Below are 16,213 nucleotides of genomic sequence, written 5' to 3'. Positions count from 1 at the left end.
TGCCCTGTTGAGAATGATTTTGAGGGGCTGCCCTGTTGAGAATGATTTTGAGGGGCTGCCCTGTTGAAAATGATTTTGAGGGGCTGCACTGTTGAGAATGATTTTGAGGGGGTGCCATGTTGAAAATGATTTTGAGGGGCTGCCCTGTTGAAAATGATTTTGAGGGGCTGCCCTGTTGAGAATGATTTTGAGGGGCTGCCCTGTTGAGAATGATTTTGAGGGGCTGCCCTGTTGAGAATGATTTTGAGGGGCTGCCATGTTGAGAATGATTTTGAGGGTGTGCCCTGTTGAGAATGATTTTGAGGGGCTGCCCTGTTGAGAATGATTTTGAGGGGCTGCCCTGTTGAGAATGATTTTGAGGGGCTGCCCTGTTGAGAATGATTTTGAGGGTGTGCCCTGTTGAAAATGACTTTGAGGGGCTGCCCTGTTGAGAATGATTTTGAGGGGCTGCCCTGTTGAGAATGATTTTGAGGGGGTGCCCTGTTGAGAATGATTTTGAGGGGCTGCCCTGTTGAGAATGATTTTGAGGGGCTGCCATGTTGAAAATGATTTTGAGGGGCTGCCCTGTTGAAAATGATTTTGAGGGGGTGCCCTGTTGAAAATGATTTTGAGGGGCTGCCCTGTTGAGAATGATTTTGAGGGGGTGCCATGTTGAGAATGATTTTGAGGGGCTGCCATGTTGAGAATGATTTTGAGGGGGTGCCATGTTGAAAATGATTTTGAGGGGCTGCCATGTTGAGAATGATTTTGAGGGGCTGCCCTGTTGAAAATGATTTTGAGGGGCTGCCATGTTGAAAATGATTTTGAGGGGCTGCCATGTTGAGAATGATTTTGAGGGGGTGCCATGTTGAGAATGATTTTGAGGGGCTGCCCTGTTGAGAATGATTTTGAGGGGCTGCCCTGTTGAGAATGATTTTGAGGGGCTGCCATGTTGAGAATGATTTTGAGGGGCTGCCCTGTTGAAAATGATTTTGAGGGGCTGCCCTGTTGAGAATGATTTTGAGGGGCTGCCCTGTTGAAAATGATTTTGAGGGGCTGCCCTGTTGAGAATGATTTTGAGGGGCTGCCCTGTTGAGAATGATTTTGAGGGGCTGCCCTGTTGAAAATGATTTTGAGGGGCTGCCATGTTGAGAATGATTTTGAGGGGCTGCCATGTTGAAAATGATTTTGAGGGGCTGCCATGTTGAGAATGATTTTGAGGGGCTGCCATGTTGAAAATGATTTTGAGGGGCTGCCCTGTTGAGAATGATTTTGAGGGGCTGCCATGTTGAGAATGATTTTGAGGGGGTGCCCTGTTGAAAATGATTTTGAGGGGGTGCCCTGTTGAGAATAATTTCGGGCACTGCTGGGTTGAGGAACATCTGAGGCCCTTGGTGTTGAGAGGAATCTTAGGGGCTGCCATGTTGAAAGTGATTTTGAGGGCCGCCAAGTTGAGGAGGCGGATGAGGGGGTGTCATGTGAGAAGGCTTTTGAGGGCCTCAGTGTTGGGAAAATATGGGCCGCTATGTTGGGAAGAATCTCAGCAGCTGCAGTGCTGGGAAGGATTCTGAGGGGCTGCCATTTTGAGGAGGGTTTGAAGGGCTGCCGCGTTGCGAATGATACTGAGTTGCTGTCATGTCGCGAAGGATTCTGGGGCGCTGCCCTGGTGAGGAGGATTCTGAGGGCCGGCCATGTGTAGAACGATCTCAGGGGCTGTCGTGTCGAGAAGGATCTGAGGGGCTTGCTTTTGGGGAAGGAGCAGGAGGTGCTGCCGTGCTCAGGAGGATTCTGCGGGGCTGCTGTGTCGAGAAGATTTGGGGCTCGGTGAGTGGATCACCTGGAGAGATTATTGACTGGAGGCACGGCACCCCAGCTCTGGGTGGATTGACGGGTGGGAAGAGAGCACCGTTGGCGTGTTTCTGGTTACGTATTTAGGGATATGTCTTTCTGGAGGCAAGTCCGGGTTACTTGGGCTGCAGGCTCGTTGGAGGTTGGGGTTTTTGATGGAGCCGTTACATTCATCGGGGGCAAATGACTGTAAACGGTGGTGCCGAGGACACCAAGGTATGGCCTGGAAAGCGAGGGCTCAGGAGGGAGCTGGGCAGCCCAGATGGCAGAGGGGGGCTTTCCTGGCTTCAGGAGTCCAGATGGCTAAGAAGGGCCTGCCCCCCATCCCAGGCCACCCGGGGCCCGGGACTCACGGAGGTCTCTGTGCACCTTTGGGTGCGTGCATTCCCTTGGCCTCTCTGGCCCGGAGAGCCTGCCCCGCCTCCCGCAGGGGAGGCCCCTGCCCCCCGAGCTCCGTGGGGGGCTGTCCCGTTGCGTCACTCCAGTCGAAGCAAGCCGTCGTGGTCAGGCCGTTGGTTTCTCGTCATCGCTGGCTGTACGGAGCACGTGGTGAGAACAAGCAAGGGTGCTCTGTTACAGCAGGGCCAGCACCCCCAGTGGGCCGGGAACCAGCTCTCGGCACCGCCGTCCGCGTGCTTCCGGCCTCAAGCCGTCTTGCTGCCTCCCCTTGGCTCTCGCCTCTCCCCCATCTCTCTAGCCTCTTCTATCTGATAACTCCAAATTCTCGGTCTTACTGGGGGGGCGGGGGATCAAAACGGGTCCAGACTCTTAGGTGTTCCTTCTCTTGAGAGGTTGATGGGGTCTGTGTGCCCGCCCCCTGAATCAGAGCGGGCTGCATGACGGCTCGGCCTGGCGGAGGACAGCAGATGGGGCACTGCCAGTTCCAGGCCTGGCCTTTAAGAGGACGGCACCTTCCGCCTTGGGCTCGGGACCCCCCCCCCCCGCTGTCATGGACCAGCCTGCTGGACGGTCTGCAGGGAGGGCCCCGCGGAGCCCAGGCATCCCCACCAGGCACCGTGTGTGAGCGCAGCCATCGAGGACCCTCGGGCCCCGCCACCTGCCACACGCCCCCGAGGGACCCCAGCCTCTCTGGTGTGGGGCGGAAGCGGCCGGCTCAGCCCCGCCCTGCTTCTCCCCCATCTAATAACGGGGTTGCCCTAGGCTGCCGTCTGGGGGAAATGTATTCCAGGCCCCCCGCTTCACCGCACACACCCTTCGAGCTCTGGAGCGAACAAGAAGCATCTTTTACGAGCAGGAGGGCCTGGGTGCCCCAAGGGCAGACCCTTGTGTCGTTTGCTGCCGATTCCAGCAGTTAGAGCAGCGTCCGCGGGGCGGAAGGAAGGCGGTGAAGGCCTGTGGCATGAATTCCTACAGCGTGTCGCCTCCGTCCTGGTGGCACGTGACAAGGTCTCCATCATGCTTGTCCACCCGTCCCTTTCAACTCACGGCGATGACTCGGTGCCCACGGCGAACCCACCCGAGGACCCGGAGCCGGGAGCCCCGTGGCCGCGGCTCTGCAGCTGGGGGAGGGCCACGCGGGGCTCGCTGCATCTCCCTCCCCCCCTCCCCCTAGTGTGCGACTTCCTCCTGCCCGCCGCCCCGCCAGCCCCGCAGCCCTGGTACGCAGACCGGCCCTTCGCCCTGACGCTGCTCTGCCTGCTGGTCCTCCTGCCCCTGTCCGCCCCACGGGAGCTCGGGTTCCAGAAATACACAAGGTACGGGCTGCAGCCCCTTCCTGGCGGGGGGCTGGGTCCCCGCCTCGGCAGGCGCCTGGTGGGTGGGGTCTGTCCGCCTGGGATAGGGGAGCTGCTAGCACGGGTCTTCCCGTTTGCAGAAGGGGAAAAAAAATGTTTAATTACACAAGTCATACATGTGCCTGATAGAAAATACAGATAAACAAAAAAGAAAATTACCCGTAATGACAGGACCTGCAGCTGACATTTTGTTAGTTAATGATTGCAGACTTTTTCTGCACACATGCTGGCACAGACACACACACACACACACACTTTTTTCCATCTTACAGTCTGAGGCTCTCCATGTACTTTCACAAAAATTAAGTCTGGCAAAAGTCTTCACACAAGTGTGTCACCCGCCTCCCCCTCTCATGTAACGAAATGGAGCAGAGAAAGAGCGGGCAGGACCCCCTTGGCCCCCGGGCACCCCCAGCCCTCACCCGCCGAGTCGGGGTCCTCCTGCCCGCTGTGCTGTGGCCCAGCGGGCAGTGTCCCGACTTAGATGCTGAATCCCAGCGGCTGTCGGTGGGGAGACGGGGGCGACCCTAGAGCTCACAGCCTCGCAGGTGTGACCTTGCTGGGCCTGAGCGCGGCCCTGCCCTGCCCGCGTGGAATGCTCTTCCCGCAGTGCCCAATGTGCAGATGAGGAAATGGAGTGCAGACAGCGGCCTGACACCTTGCCTGTGTGGGCAGAGCTGGCATTGAGAGCCCGCTCCGCGTGGCCCTCCAGGCCCTGCCTCACCGTAGAGGCCTCCTAACGCTGCGGCCCGTCCATGTGTTAGCGCCCTAGGTACCCTGGCCGCCTGCTACCTGGCCCTGGTCATCGTGGCCCAGTACTACCTTGGGCCCCAAGACCTTGCTCGCGAGCCCCGCCTGACGTCGAGGTGAGTCTTGGGCGTGGCTTCCCGGGGCTGCTGTGAGGGCCGAGGGACGCTTCTCCGCCCGACCCCGCCCGTCTCTGATGCCGTGGAACTCATCACAACTTCCTTTCCTGGGACCTCCCTGGCGGTCCAGTGGTTACGACTCTGTGCTTTCACTGCAGAGAGTGCGGATTCAAGCCCTGGTCAGGGAACTAAGATCCCACGTGCCACACGGAGCAGCGAAACAAAACAAAAAAAAAAGCTTTCCTTCTTCAGAACGACGGCGCTCTCACTAGTGAGCACGGCGGGGGGGTGGGGGGGGAAACGACAGGCTAAGGGATACGAAAGCACTAGACGCCGCACCAGCCTGTGGCTCCTAGGCTGTTGCAGACACGTTCCCCGCAGCTCAGAGGCCGCAGAACCAGCCAGCAAGGTGCAGGGGCAGGGGCGGAGGCCAGTGAGGCCCCACGAGCCTGAGCGAGGCCAAGAGTGGGCGTGTGCTTGGGGGGTGTATTCTCGGGACGCGGAGCTGCGGTGAGGACTTCAGTTTTGCACGGAAGCCGCTGCGGGGTTTTGATGACACCGGGGGCTTGAAATCAAATCGGCTGGTGGCAGGCCGGCTCCGTGAGCCTGTGACCTGTGACATCACCCAGGGTCCCGGGCCCAGGAGGGCCCCGCACTCGGTTTAACGGCCTGCTGTCGCCATCCTGAAATGCTTAACCGCTGTTGAACGAGGGGCCGGCATGTTCATTTTGCACTGGGTCCCGCAAATTGTGTGGACCCTCCCGGGGGATAGGCTGGAAGTGGGGCGGGAGAGAGAGGAGAGTCCGGGTGACTCTGAGCTTTGGCGATGCCGTCTCCTGGGCTGGACGGGACGGGGAGGGGTCGGGTGGGGATGTTAGGTTGGAGACAGCTGTGAGACATTAACTAAAGGCGTCAGGGAGCCGGTCAGGCTGTGCGCCTGGGGTCCGGAGAGGCCTGGGCTGGAGAGAGGAACACCAGCCCAGAGGTGGCATGTAAGGTAGGCCAGGCGCCCAGGTGAGAACTGTGGCCTGGTGGCCCTGCACCCGGGCCCTGGGGGATCAGGGAGAGGGATGGCAAGTTAGGAGCACGTGTTGGCTTCGTGAGGCTGCTCGTAGTAACAAATGACCACAGACCGGGTGGCTGAAAGCAGCAGAAAATTTTTCCCCCGGTTCTGGAAGCTAAAAGTCCAAAATCAAGGTGTGGGCAAGGCTGCGCTCCCTCTGGAGGCTCTGGGGGAGGGTCCTTCCTGCCCCTCCCGGCGTCGGAGTTGGCCTGCACTCTTTGGCCTTCCTTGGTCTGCAGTTGCTTCGCTCTGGACTCGGTCCCCACGGTCACACGGCCTCCTCCCTGTGTGTTTCCTCTTCCTGTGAGGATACCAGTTGTTGGGTTAACTCCCAGCCTGCTTCAGGATGACGTCATCTTCACTTAACCAATTACATCCACAAAGACCCTTTTTCCAAATAAGATTGCATTCTGAGGTTCCCAGTGGCTGTAAATCTAGGGGGACGCTGTACAACCCGGGACAGAGGATAATAGAATCTGGGTCTCAGAAGTCAGTGAGCAAAATTTCAAGAAGGTGGAGGTGATCTCCACCAAATGGCCGCTTCTGGCTCACATGGGGCTGAGCCCTGGCGCCTGGTTTGGCCACGGAGGCCTCTGGATGTGGCTGAGTTTCGTCAGGGCAGGAGGCGGGGGTGAAGGCCCAGGTGGATCGGGTTCAGGAGAGGGGGAAGGAGCGGGGCACAGAGGCCACGGCCCGTGCAGCCCCCGGCACACCGACGGCATGAACCAGCAGTGAAAGAAACCCGATCAGAAGGGGGCCAGGTCTGCACTGTTCATCTGTGGCCTTGAGTCTGCAGAGGGGAGGGTCCTGCTCTCCGGAAGTGCAGCCTCCAAGGCTGGAGCTCGGGCAGGCTCACCCACAGGAGCAGGCGAGGACAGCACGTGAGGCCCAGAGGACGCAGGCAGGCCGATGGAGCCGCCCACATTCCTTGGCTCGGGGCCCCTTCCTCCATCTTCAAAGCCAGCAAGGTTCCATCTCTCCAACCCTGCTTCTCTGGTCACAGCTTCCTCTGACCATGGCTGGGGAAGGTTCTCTGACGCAAGGACCCTTGGGCTACATTGGGCCTAGATCACCCAGAGTCATCTCTCACCTCAAAGTCCTGAGCTTCAGCACATCTGAAGAGTTTCTTGTGTCGTGTAAGGTTCCCAGGATTAGGACATGGACCTCTTTGGGGCCCGCTATTCTACCACAATCAGGAAACCCCGATTCTGTAGCGGGTGCTGTTTGTGTCTCCTCCACTACACGTCCCTAAAGGTGCTGGAGGCTGGTACCTAGAGCTGTTTACTAAAGGAAGCTGGAGGGCCACCATCTGGGGACCACCGAGAGGGCTTGACCTGAAGATTCTGCCCCATGCACACCTCAGTTCTCTCGGGCAGCTTGGACAGAGGTCAAGCCATCCTCGCCCTGTTGGGGTCTGTTTGATAGATGCTGCCTGTGCCCCCTACCACCCCAGCCCCTAAGCTCATTGGGAACAGGCAGCCTCCAAGGGAGGCTGGGAGTTCCTCCTAGCCACGCCCTGCCCAAGTTGTGCCTGCATGGAGGATGTCAAGTTACCATATGACAGCACAGATGTACTTAGAAAGTGCAGCGTTTAACATGCAGCCTTTTCCAACCCCCCACACCCGGCAGTGGACGTGGTTATTAAAACCTGTCTTCTAGTCACGCTTAGTTATATCTTGCTGGGGTTGTTGAAAACTCATCTTCAAGCTGAAAGCTGTTTTGAGTTTAACCTTTTGTAACAAACACCTGTTTTCATCTCTTTACAGTCCTTCCTCCTGGACCTCCGTGTTTAGTGTTTTTCCCACCATCTGCTTCGGATTTCAGGTAACCTTGGCGTCTGTGTTGGAGAGGGTGGCATTTGTAGGCTCTGGTGGCTGCCTGCTCCCTCGGGAAAGTGTGGCCTCCCTGTCGGGAGAAGCTCGAGGACTTGTTCCAGGATGAGCTGGGCTGTCTTAGGGAGACGGTGCACGTGGCCGGCATCTGGGCTCAGTGAGCTGGGAACCGGCCCCTCTGACGGCCAGCAGCACAGCACGTTTGTTTGTTGGGTCTGGGGTCGAGTGTGTGGGCCCAGGACCTGTCCCTTCCTTTGCGAAGTCCTCGCGGCCGGGTCGCCACGCCTGGGGACCTGGAGCGGCCTGCTTACGTAGAATGCCTTCGTGCAGGTGGCTTCTGCGCGGGGGCCTGGGGGCTTGCTGGCTAGGAGGGCGGGAAGGTGTGTGGGGAGTTGGCGGTACTGGGCAGAGCATGTAGACTTTGATAGGACGACATGGAGTAAGGAATTGCGTGCGTGGAATCCGGTGGAGGAGCTTCCTCCACAGCGCTGGGTAGGGCAGATTCCGAGATGCCCTTTTCCAGGCGCTGATGCCTGGGAGGAGTCTTGAGGAGTGTGTGGGAGGTGGCCAGCTTGAAGGGGAGGGCGCTTCAGCTGGAGAGCCGCGGAGGGGGAGGGGTCCCAGGCTGGAGAGCTGCAAAGGGCTGGGCGGGGCTGGAGGGGCGGGGGTGGGGTAGGGCTTTGCTCCCCGCCTTCTGGTCTCTCCTGGGCTCTCGCAGTCTTCTAGCAGGTGGCAGCCGACTCCCTTCCTCCATTGTTTATTTTAGAAAAGATCTGCCTCTGTCCTAAAAACAACCACCTACCCACCTCGACAACAACAAAACCGCCCCCAGTGAAATCCAGTTCTCCAGGGAAAGAGGCTCAGGGGTGACGGTGTCTCAGCTTCGTAGCCTGAGTGTCTTCTGTGTTTGTCATCTTATATTTTGTTTGAGAACCGCTTTTTGGGGAAAAGAAAAGTCCGGAAACATTTCCGTTTATCTTTTTTGTAAATGAGTCGCTGCATCGTTTCTGGGGCTTAGCAAGCCGCTTACAGAATTTCTCACGTTTTTTCCTGCACGCCCAATATTTTGAAGGATGGAAAGCGATGATTTTGCTGTCGAGCGTTTGGATGTCGTTTAGACGGTCCTCTCTCGGGTGCCCGAGCACCGTGTGGTGTAGCAGGCGCGCGCCGGGCAGGGGTGCGGGGTGCTTTCCAGGTGCTTGTGAGGAGGTGCCCCCCTCACCTTTGCCTCGGCGCCCTCATCCAATTCTCCTAGCAACCGAGGCCTGGGCTGCGGTTTCCAGGGACACGGGGTGCGGAGATGGGGGAGTTGGGAAAGGATGTGGATTGCAGGGCGGCAGTGGGGCTGAGGACTAGTTGCCAGAGGCCGGGGTAGGGTTGCCAGGATCCAGCTTGGGGAGTCAGGGATCTGGGGGTGGGGGAACTAGACGCAGGTGAAGGTGGAAGGGAGCCGGGTGAGGCGTGGTGCAAGGCTGGAGGGGCTGCTGTGCGGGGGAAGGGGTGGGCGGTCACCTGGCGGCGTCGGGAGCTCCGGTTCAAACACACCCCTCCCCACGCACTTAGCAGCGGGGCACCCCGTCCAGCCTGCGCGGAGTCGGAAGGAGAGGCCTTGGGGAGCTCGGGTCGTGGGTGCAGGCTCCGCTCCCAGACACCCTGGCCACACGCGCTACTTCTCCCTTGTTTGTGTTTTTCTAATTGAAGTATGACTGATTTACAGCATCGTGCTAGTTTCGGGTGTACAGCACAGCAATTCAGTTATATGTAGCTGGTTATATATGCATATTCCTTTTCAGATTTTTTTTTCCTTTAGAGGTTATTACACAACATTGAGTATAGTTCCCTGTTATTCAGGAGGTCCTTGTTGCTTATCTGTTATATCCATAGTAGTGTGTATGTGTTAATTCCAAACTCCTAATTTATCCCTTCCCCCATCCCCCTTTCCCCTTTGGTGACCATAAGTTCGTTTTCTATGTTTGTGAGTCTTTTTCCGTTTTGGAGATAAGTTCATTTGTATCTTTTTTCTTTTTAGATTCCACATATAAATGGTGTCATGATATTTGTCTTTCTTTAGCTTACTTCCTTTGGTATGATCATGTCTAGGTCCATCCATGTTGCTGCAAATGGCATTTTGTTCTTTTTTATGGCTGAGTAATATTCCATTGTATATACGTACCACATCTTCTTTATCCGTTCCTCTGTCGATGGACACTTAGGTTGCTTCCATGTCTTGGCTATTGTAAATAGTGCTGTAATGAACATTGGGGTGCGTGTATCTTTTCGAATTATGGTTTTCTCCAGATATATGCCCAGGAGTGGGGTTGTAGAATCATATGGTAGTTCTATTTTTAGTTTTTAAAGGACCCTCCATACTGTTCTCCATAGTGGCTGTACCAATTTACATTCCCACCAGCAGTGTAGGAGGGTTCCCTTTTCTCCACACCCTCTCCAGCATTTGTTATTTGTAGACTTTTTGATGATGGCCATTCTGACCTGTGTGAGGTGGTACCTCACTGTGGTTTTGATTTGCATTTCTCTAATAATTAGCGATGTTGAGCATCTTTTCACGTGCCTATTGGCCCTCTGTGTGTTTTTAAATGGCTTTGAGATACAACTTACATGGCATACGGCTCACCCCTCTAAAGTGTACAGTTCAGTGGTTTTTAGTATGTTCACAGACTGGTGCAACCATCACCACCATCAGTTTTAGAACATTTTCATCACCTTCAAAAGAAACTTGTTCATATTACCAGTCAGTCTCCATTTCCCGCTTGTTCCCCTCCTAGCCCCTGGCAACCACAAGTTTTTCTGTCTCTCTGGATGTGCCTGTTCTGGGCACTTCATGTAAGTGGAACCGTACAGTATATGGTTCTTTGTAGCTGCCTTCTTTACCTCGACGTGGTGTTTTGTTTTGTTTTTAACTTATATTTTTGGCTGCGTTGGGTCTTTGTTTCTGCGCGCGGCCTTTCTCTAGTGGCGGAGAGCGGGGGCTGCTCTTCGTTGAGGTGCGCGGGCTTCTCATTGCGGTGGCTTCTCTTGTTGCGGAGCACGGGCTCTAGGTGCACGGGCTTCAGTAGTTGTGGCACGCGGGCTCAGCAGTTGTGGCTCGAGGGCTCTAGAGCGCAGGCTCAGTACTTGTGGCACACGGGCTTAGTTGCTCCGCGGCATCTTCCCAGACCAGGACTCAAACCCGTGTCCCCTGTGTTGGCAGGCGGGTTTTTAACCACTGCGCCACCAGGGAAGAAGTCCCACTCACCGTGGTGTTTTTGAGGATCACCCGTGTGGTACACGTGTCAGGACTGCGTCCTTTTTCAGGGCTGAAAGATACTCCAGTGTTTGGAGGAGTCCACAGCTTGTTTTTCCATTGTTCAGCTGGTGGCCGTTTGGACTGTTTCCACTTCTTACCCACCACATGCTCCTCTGCCCTGCATCCCATCACTCAGTGAATAGTGAGCTTGCTATTGGCCACTCACCATCCTAGATGCTGTCCCAGCAGGGCAGCCCTGCCCTCAGAAGCTTTATTTCCCCACATAAGACCAAGAGAAACACAACCCAGGAGTCTTAGGAGAAACAGGAAGAAGGGCAGGGCTCCCTCCTGCGACCACCAAGTATCTTTTCCCCCATGTCTGGGTTCCGGAGTATAGGAGGTGGGAACGTCGATCCTGAGTTCCACTGCTCGTTGGTTGAGGGTGTGTGTGTGTGTGTGTGCACGTGTGTGTGTGTGTGTGTGTGTGTGTGTAGGGGGCAGTTTAAGCCCCCCACTGCCTGCCTGAGCCAGCCTGCAAGCCAGCAGGCTCATGTGAGGTGTCAGGGAGGCCCCTGAGGCTCGCGTGTCGTGGAAGGTGTGTGAGAGCCTGCCCCAGGCTGGACGCCGCCTCTCTGGCTGAGGTCTGGAGGCCTGAGGCAGGTGTGCCCTAGCCCCTCACAGTGGGCACTCCATGAGGGTGGGCACTGTGTGAGGCCTGGTTGACGGGGACCCCCTACTCGTAACAAGGGGGACTGATACAAGGAGCTGAGTGTGGAGAGCCGGGGGTTGGGTGCAGGGAGGCCTCGTGGCTGCAGGTGGGGCACAGGGATGGGTGATCGAGTACCCGCCGGAGTGGCCTTCACCCGTGGGCCAGCCTCTGTGCTGCGAGTGAGGGAGGCGGCTGTGTCTGACACCACATACCTGACAGACGCTGACCCAGGAAACCCAGATGTGCTCACATGGGGGGCGTGAGAGCAGAACTCGGCCAGCCGGGGAGGAGGGCTTTCCCAAAGGATGAGTAGAAGCTGGCTGGACCAGGAGACATCGCAGGCAGAGCACACAGCACGGGCAAAGGCCCTGAGGCAGCGAAGAGGGGCAGCGGTGGGCTGAGCTCGGTGCGCGAGGGGAGCAGGGCTCTCGAGCCTGGGGAGTGGGCAGGCGTGGCCGGCCCCCCTGTTGGCTCTGATCAGAAGTGAGTAAATGGACGTGGCTGTGGGAACCCTGCCCCGGGAGCCCGGGAAGGTCCTAGAACCCATAGGGCACATCCAGATACAGCAGCACCTCTCACCCCGGGCTGCTCATCAGGGTCTCCCGGGCTGCTGATAAAACGCCGCTGCGCAGGACCCGCCCCAGATAAATAAAGCCCACGTCACAGGTGGGCTCCTGGCATTGGCTGCATGTATTTTATATTTTAAAAATTTTGACCATGCAATGCAGTATGTAGGAAGTACATAAATCGTAAGTGTGTGCACTCCCATGAAACCGTCACCCCGACGGGGATATAGGACATCGTCAGCACCCCTGGAATGCTCCCTCCGTAGCACCCACCCAATGCAGTGCTCTGCCCTCCGTCACCACAGATGGTAACTGTCAACTGAGGGTGATTTTGCCCCCTAGGGGACAGTTGGCAATGTCTGCAGACATTTTTGATTGTCACAATTTGGGGGGATGCTCCTGGCATCTAGTGGGCCGAGGCCGGGGGCTGTGGTCCGCACCCCACCACGCACAGGACCGTCCCCAGGCGTCGGCAATGCTGCGGTCGAGAACCCCGTCCTGACTTGTTTGGCTTGTAACTTGAACTTCATGTACATGGAAACGTTCTTCTTCTCGGGCGTCTTTTGCTCAGCGTCACAGCTGTGGGGCTCTCTGTGTTGAGGTGTGCGGTTGTGTCCACCCCTTTTCAGGGCCGTGTAATATTCTACACGTGAATATCTGATGACTGACTTCTGCCTCCTGCTCTTGGTGGGCATTTGGGTTGTTACCCACGTTTTGGAACACTGAGACTTTTTTTTTGTATTTTTAAAAATATTTATTTTACTTATTTATTTTTGGCTGTGTCGGGTCTTAGTTACGACGCTCGGGATCTTTGTTGTGGCGCACGGGCTTAGTTGCCCTGCAGCGTGTGGGATCTTAGTTCCCTGACCAGGGATTGAACCCGTGTCCCCTGCATTGGAAGGGGGATTCTTTACCACTGAACCACCAGGGAAGTCCCAAGACACTGAGACTTTTTAGAAGGCGCCAGGTGACTCTAGCGCCCAGCCGGCTCGACTGCCGTTGACCCTGCTGCTGCCTTGCAGTGTCACGAAGCTGCCGTGTCCATCTACTGCAGCATGCGCCACCAGAGCCTCGGCCACTGGGCCCTCGTCTCCGTGCTGTCCTTGCTGGCCTGCTGCCTGGTCTACTCGCTGACAGGTAAGGCCCGCGTGGGGTGCCCAGGACCTGGGTGCAGAGCAGCACGAGAAACCAGGGTAATCACAAGTGTGTATAGAGACCCTACCGCGTCCTGGGTGCAGTGCCAAGTGGTTTGCCTGCCTGTGCTTCTTCTGTCCCTGACACCCCCTGGAGAGTCCACAATTCATAGTGGAGGCCATTGGGCTCAGAGGGTTGCCATGGCTTGTCCAGGGTCTCCCAATTAGATGTGGCAAAGCTGAGATGCAAACCCTGGCCCGTCTGTCTCCTAAGCCCCTGCTCTTCAACCCCCACACCCCTGCCTGCCTGTCTCGTGGGATGGCGTCAGTGGCGGCTGTCAGAGGATTATGTCCAGGCAGCGGTTTACAGAACACTCTCTCGGATGCGTTGGGTTTCAGCATCCACAAACTGGCGCAGGAGGGGCCTTCAAAGGTCACAGGAGTGTGGCTCAGAGAGGGGCTATGCCACACTCGAGGTCCCACGGCACGTCCGGTGCACAGCCCAGGGCCCGGGCTCAGGCTGACTTCTGGCCGCTTTCCTCCAGCCCAGCAGCCCTTTCTTCCGTCAGCCTGTCAGAGTCTCTGATTCAGGGAGCTCTTGGGCTCCCACAGATGTGTCAGGGGCCTTGGACACTTGCTGGGTGACTTCTGTCTAGCAGGGGAGGTCTCTCTCTTCCTGTGGCCCCTGAGTTGCACCCGGTGATTGAGAGCCTCCTTCAGATGGTCCAGGGCCAGCAGGATCATGGGAGAAAAAGCAAAGCGAACCACAGCTCTTGGTCAGCGATGGTTGTCGCAGGACCGGGCAGGTGACGCGGGGGCCAAGAGGCAGGGCTGGGTTGTGGGGTAGGGACCTGACTTCTGCTGTAACGGGCCGTGTGTTACTGCAGACAGTTGATGACACTCGGGTCTTGATTTTCCCCATCAGGAAAACGGGCGCACGGACAGATTCTTTCTCTAGTTGCTGTACGGGTGGGGCGGGCAGGGCACGGAAAGCGTTGTTCAGAGTGCTTCCAGTCAGCCCACACCCACGAGTGGGTGCCTTGTACGGGTGCCGTGAGCTGTTTGGAAGAAGGACAAGGGACAGGAAAGCCTTGGGAGATTCTAGAACTTTCTGTCAGCTCCTAGGGGAAACCTTAGCAGCGGTAGATCTAGGTGCTGTCTGCGTGTCGGAGTTGAGGTCGGGGGGACAGCGTTTTTCTAATCAGCTCTCCTGTGTTCCCCACCTTCACCCTTCACAGGCGTGTACGGCTTCCTGACCTTCGGGACAGAGGTTTCTGCTGACATCCTGATGTCCTACCCAGGCAACGATGGGGTCATCGTAGTTGCCCGGGTCCTCTTCGCTGTGTCTATTGTGACTGTCTACCCCATCGTGCTCTTCCTGGGGAGGTGAGGCCAGCTCGTGGGACACGGTTCAGTGCAGAGCACAGCACCCGTCGAAAATTAGCACGTGCCAGGCGCCACGCCCGCCCGTGTGGCGTGGCGACTGTCTTCACCTCTGTTTCCTAGAGGAGGAGAGGGGGGCAGGGGAGTCAGGTGGTTTGGCCAGCGTTGCCCAGCTGGTGTCAGGACGGGCCCAGTGTGGCCCTGCCCTGTCGGCTCCCCGTGTGCGGCGGGGGTTCCCAGGGAGTGAGCCCTGCCGGTGTGCAGGGCAGTGGGGGGTGGGGGGGCGCCCTGGGGCACCCGGTGGTGGGCGAGTGCAGGGCTACAGCCCCTGGGAGCCCGTGGGAGCCCACGCGTGGCCTGCAGGTCGGTGATGCAGGATTTCTGGAGGAGGGGCTGCTGCTGGGCGTGTGGGCCCCAGGCCCTGGCCGAGCCCTCGGGGCCGTGGGTCCGGATGTCGCTGACCGTCCTGTGGGTCACCGTGACGCTCGCCATGGCGCTGTTCCTGCCCGACCTCGGTGACATCATCGGCATCATCGGCGGCGTCAGCTCCTTCTTCATCTTCATCTTCCCAGGTGCGGGCCCTGTGGGGCGGGGGGAGCCCGCGGAGGAGGGGCGGCTCCCAGCCCTGTTGACTGGGCCAGGAGCGGGGCCGGGGCTCCGCACACCTTCCCTCATCTAACGTCTCCGTGGCCCTCGAGGACGCGCTGGGCGGGCGTGCTGTTATCCACCCAGCCTACAGATGGGAAGCCGGAGGCCCGAGGCCTCCTGGTGGAATGGCTGGCGTGTAGCGGGCTGAGTCAGCCTCCCAGCCTGGCCGCCCTGCCGCTGCTGCCACGCGCTGCGGGATTTTATTTAACGTTTCCAATTGTATGAAACTCCTGTGGTTCAAAGGCGCCCCGCAAGCATCTTCCTCCTTTTTCCCCGGTCTGCGAGGCAAACACGGTTTCCACGATGGATGGATTCCTAGGAAACCTTCCCAGTGTTAGTGAGTGGTGATGTGAAAGTCCAGTCAAAGTGGCCTGGGGGTTATCCCGGCCCGGCAGGCCCAGGGTGGCCAAGGCTAGGGGCTCCCGGAGAAGGAGGAGCACTGCAGGGGCAGAAACCCCAGATCCCGCGGCCCCTGGCCCTGGCAAGCGCTCTCAGACGTGAGCGGTGGGGTCCGAGCGCCTCACCACCTCCCTTGGCTTCCCCCCGCCGCCGGCCACCCGCCGTCTCGGGCAGACGGACTCAGTGCTGCGGTGTCTTGAACACACAGTATGGGTTGGGTGTCCGTGTCCTGGGTGGGGCCTTGTAGCTCTAGCCGTTTCCCGTGCTGGAAAGGATGGGCCAGGATGGGCTTGGCGGCGGGGAGACCCACGGGATCTTTAGGCAGAGCTGTCTGGCTTCAAATCCCAGTGGCACGATTAAGAAACCAAGAGAAAAAATGACACAAAGAAAAAAATAACAAAGGCAGCTGGCAGTTGTCAAAGGCGTCCCAGGGGAGAGGCCCCGAGTCTGGCCCTGACTCACTACATCTCATCAGAGACGCGAGAGTGTGCTGTCGTTGTCGCTGGAGAGGCCGAGGTGTTAGGGGGTGTCACGCGGGGACCCCACGGTGGCACCGTCGGCCGCCGTTCGGTGTCCGCTCTCCAGGGGCAGGGTGAGCCTGTGGGGCCACTTTGGGCAAAGTGGCCTCTCGGGTCCCTGGGGACTGCTGGGTGTTGGCTGAGCCCTCGCGAGCTCGGGGCTGCTTTGGGCTCAATAACGAAGAGCCGGTGTGACCCCGTGTCTCCTCCGCAGGTCTGTGCCTCATTTGTGCCATCGGCGTGGAGCCCGTAGGACCCCGAGTTAAGTAAG

General features: G+C 57.8%; 1 protein-coding gene across 4 annotated transcripts in view; it reads left to right on the top strand.

Moving 5' to 3' along the window:
• Window positions 1-16,213, top strand: part of SLC38A8 (solute carrier family 38 member 8) — a 40,955-nt gene that overhangs the window by 14,724 nt on the left and 10,018 nt on the right. For all 4 annotated transcript variants that reach the window (XR_010837812.1, XR_010837813.1, XR_010837814.1 and 1 more), the window contains exons 4-10: window positions 3,401-3,542; window positions 4,346-4,447; window positions 7,277-7,334; window positions 12,884-12,998; window positions 14,233-14,380; window positions 14,741-14,949; window positions 16,157-16,208. Coding sequence is in view for 1 of the 4 variants with exons in the window: in XM_059045514.2 (XP_058901497.1) it covers window positions 3,401-3,542; window positions 4,346-4,447; window positions 7,277-7,334; window positions 12,884-12,998; window positions 14,233-14,380; window positions 14,741-14,949; window positions 16,157-16,208 (826 nt within the window). In the remaining 3 variants the exon portion in view is untranslated. The remainder of the gene's footprint in view (window positions 1-3,400; window positions 3,543-4,345; window positions 4,448-7,276; window positions 7,335-12,883; window positions 12,999-14,232; window positions 14,381-14,740; window positions 14,950-16,156; window positions 16,209-16,213) is intronic.

Source organism: Kogia breviceps, chromosome 18, assembly GCF_026419965.1.
Source record: "Kogia breviceps isolate mKogBre1 chromosome 18, mKogBre1 haplotype 1, whole genome shotgun sequence".
Classification (NCBI taxonomy): domain Eukaryota; kingdom Metazoa; phylum Chordata; class Mammalia; order Artiodactyla; family Physeteridae; genus Kogia; species Kogia breviceps.
This window is presented reverse-complemented; position numbering and strand designations above follow the sequence as displayed.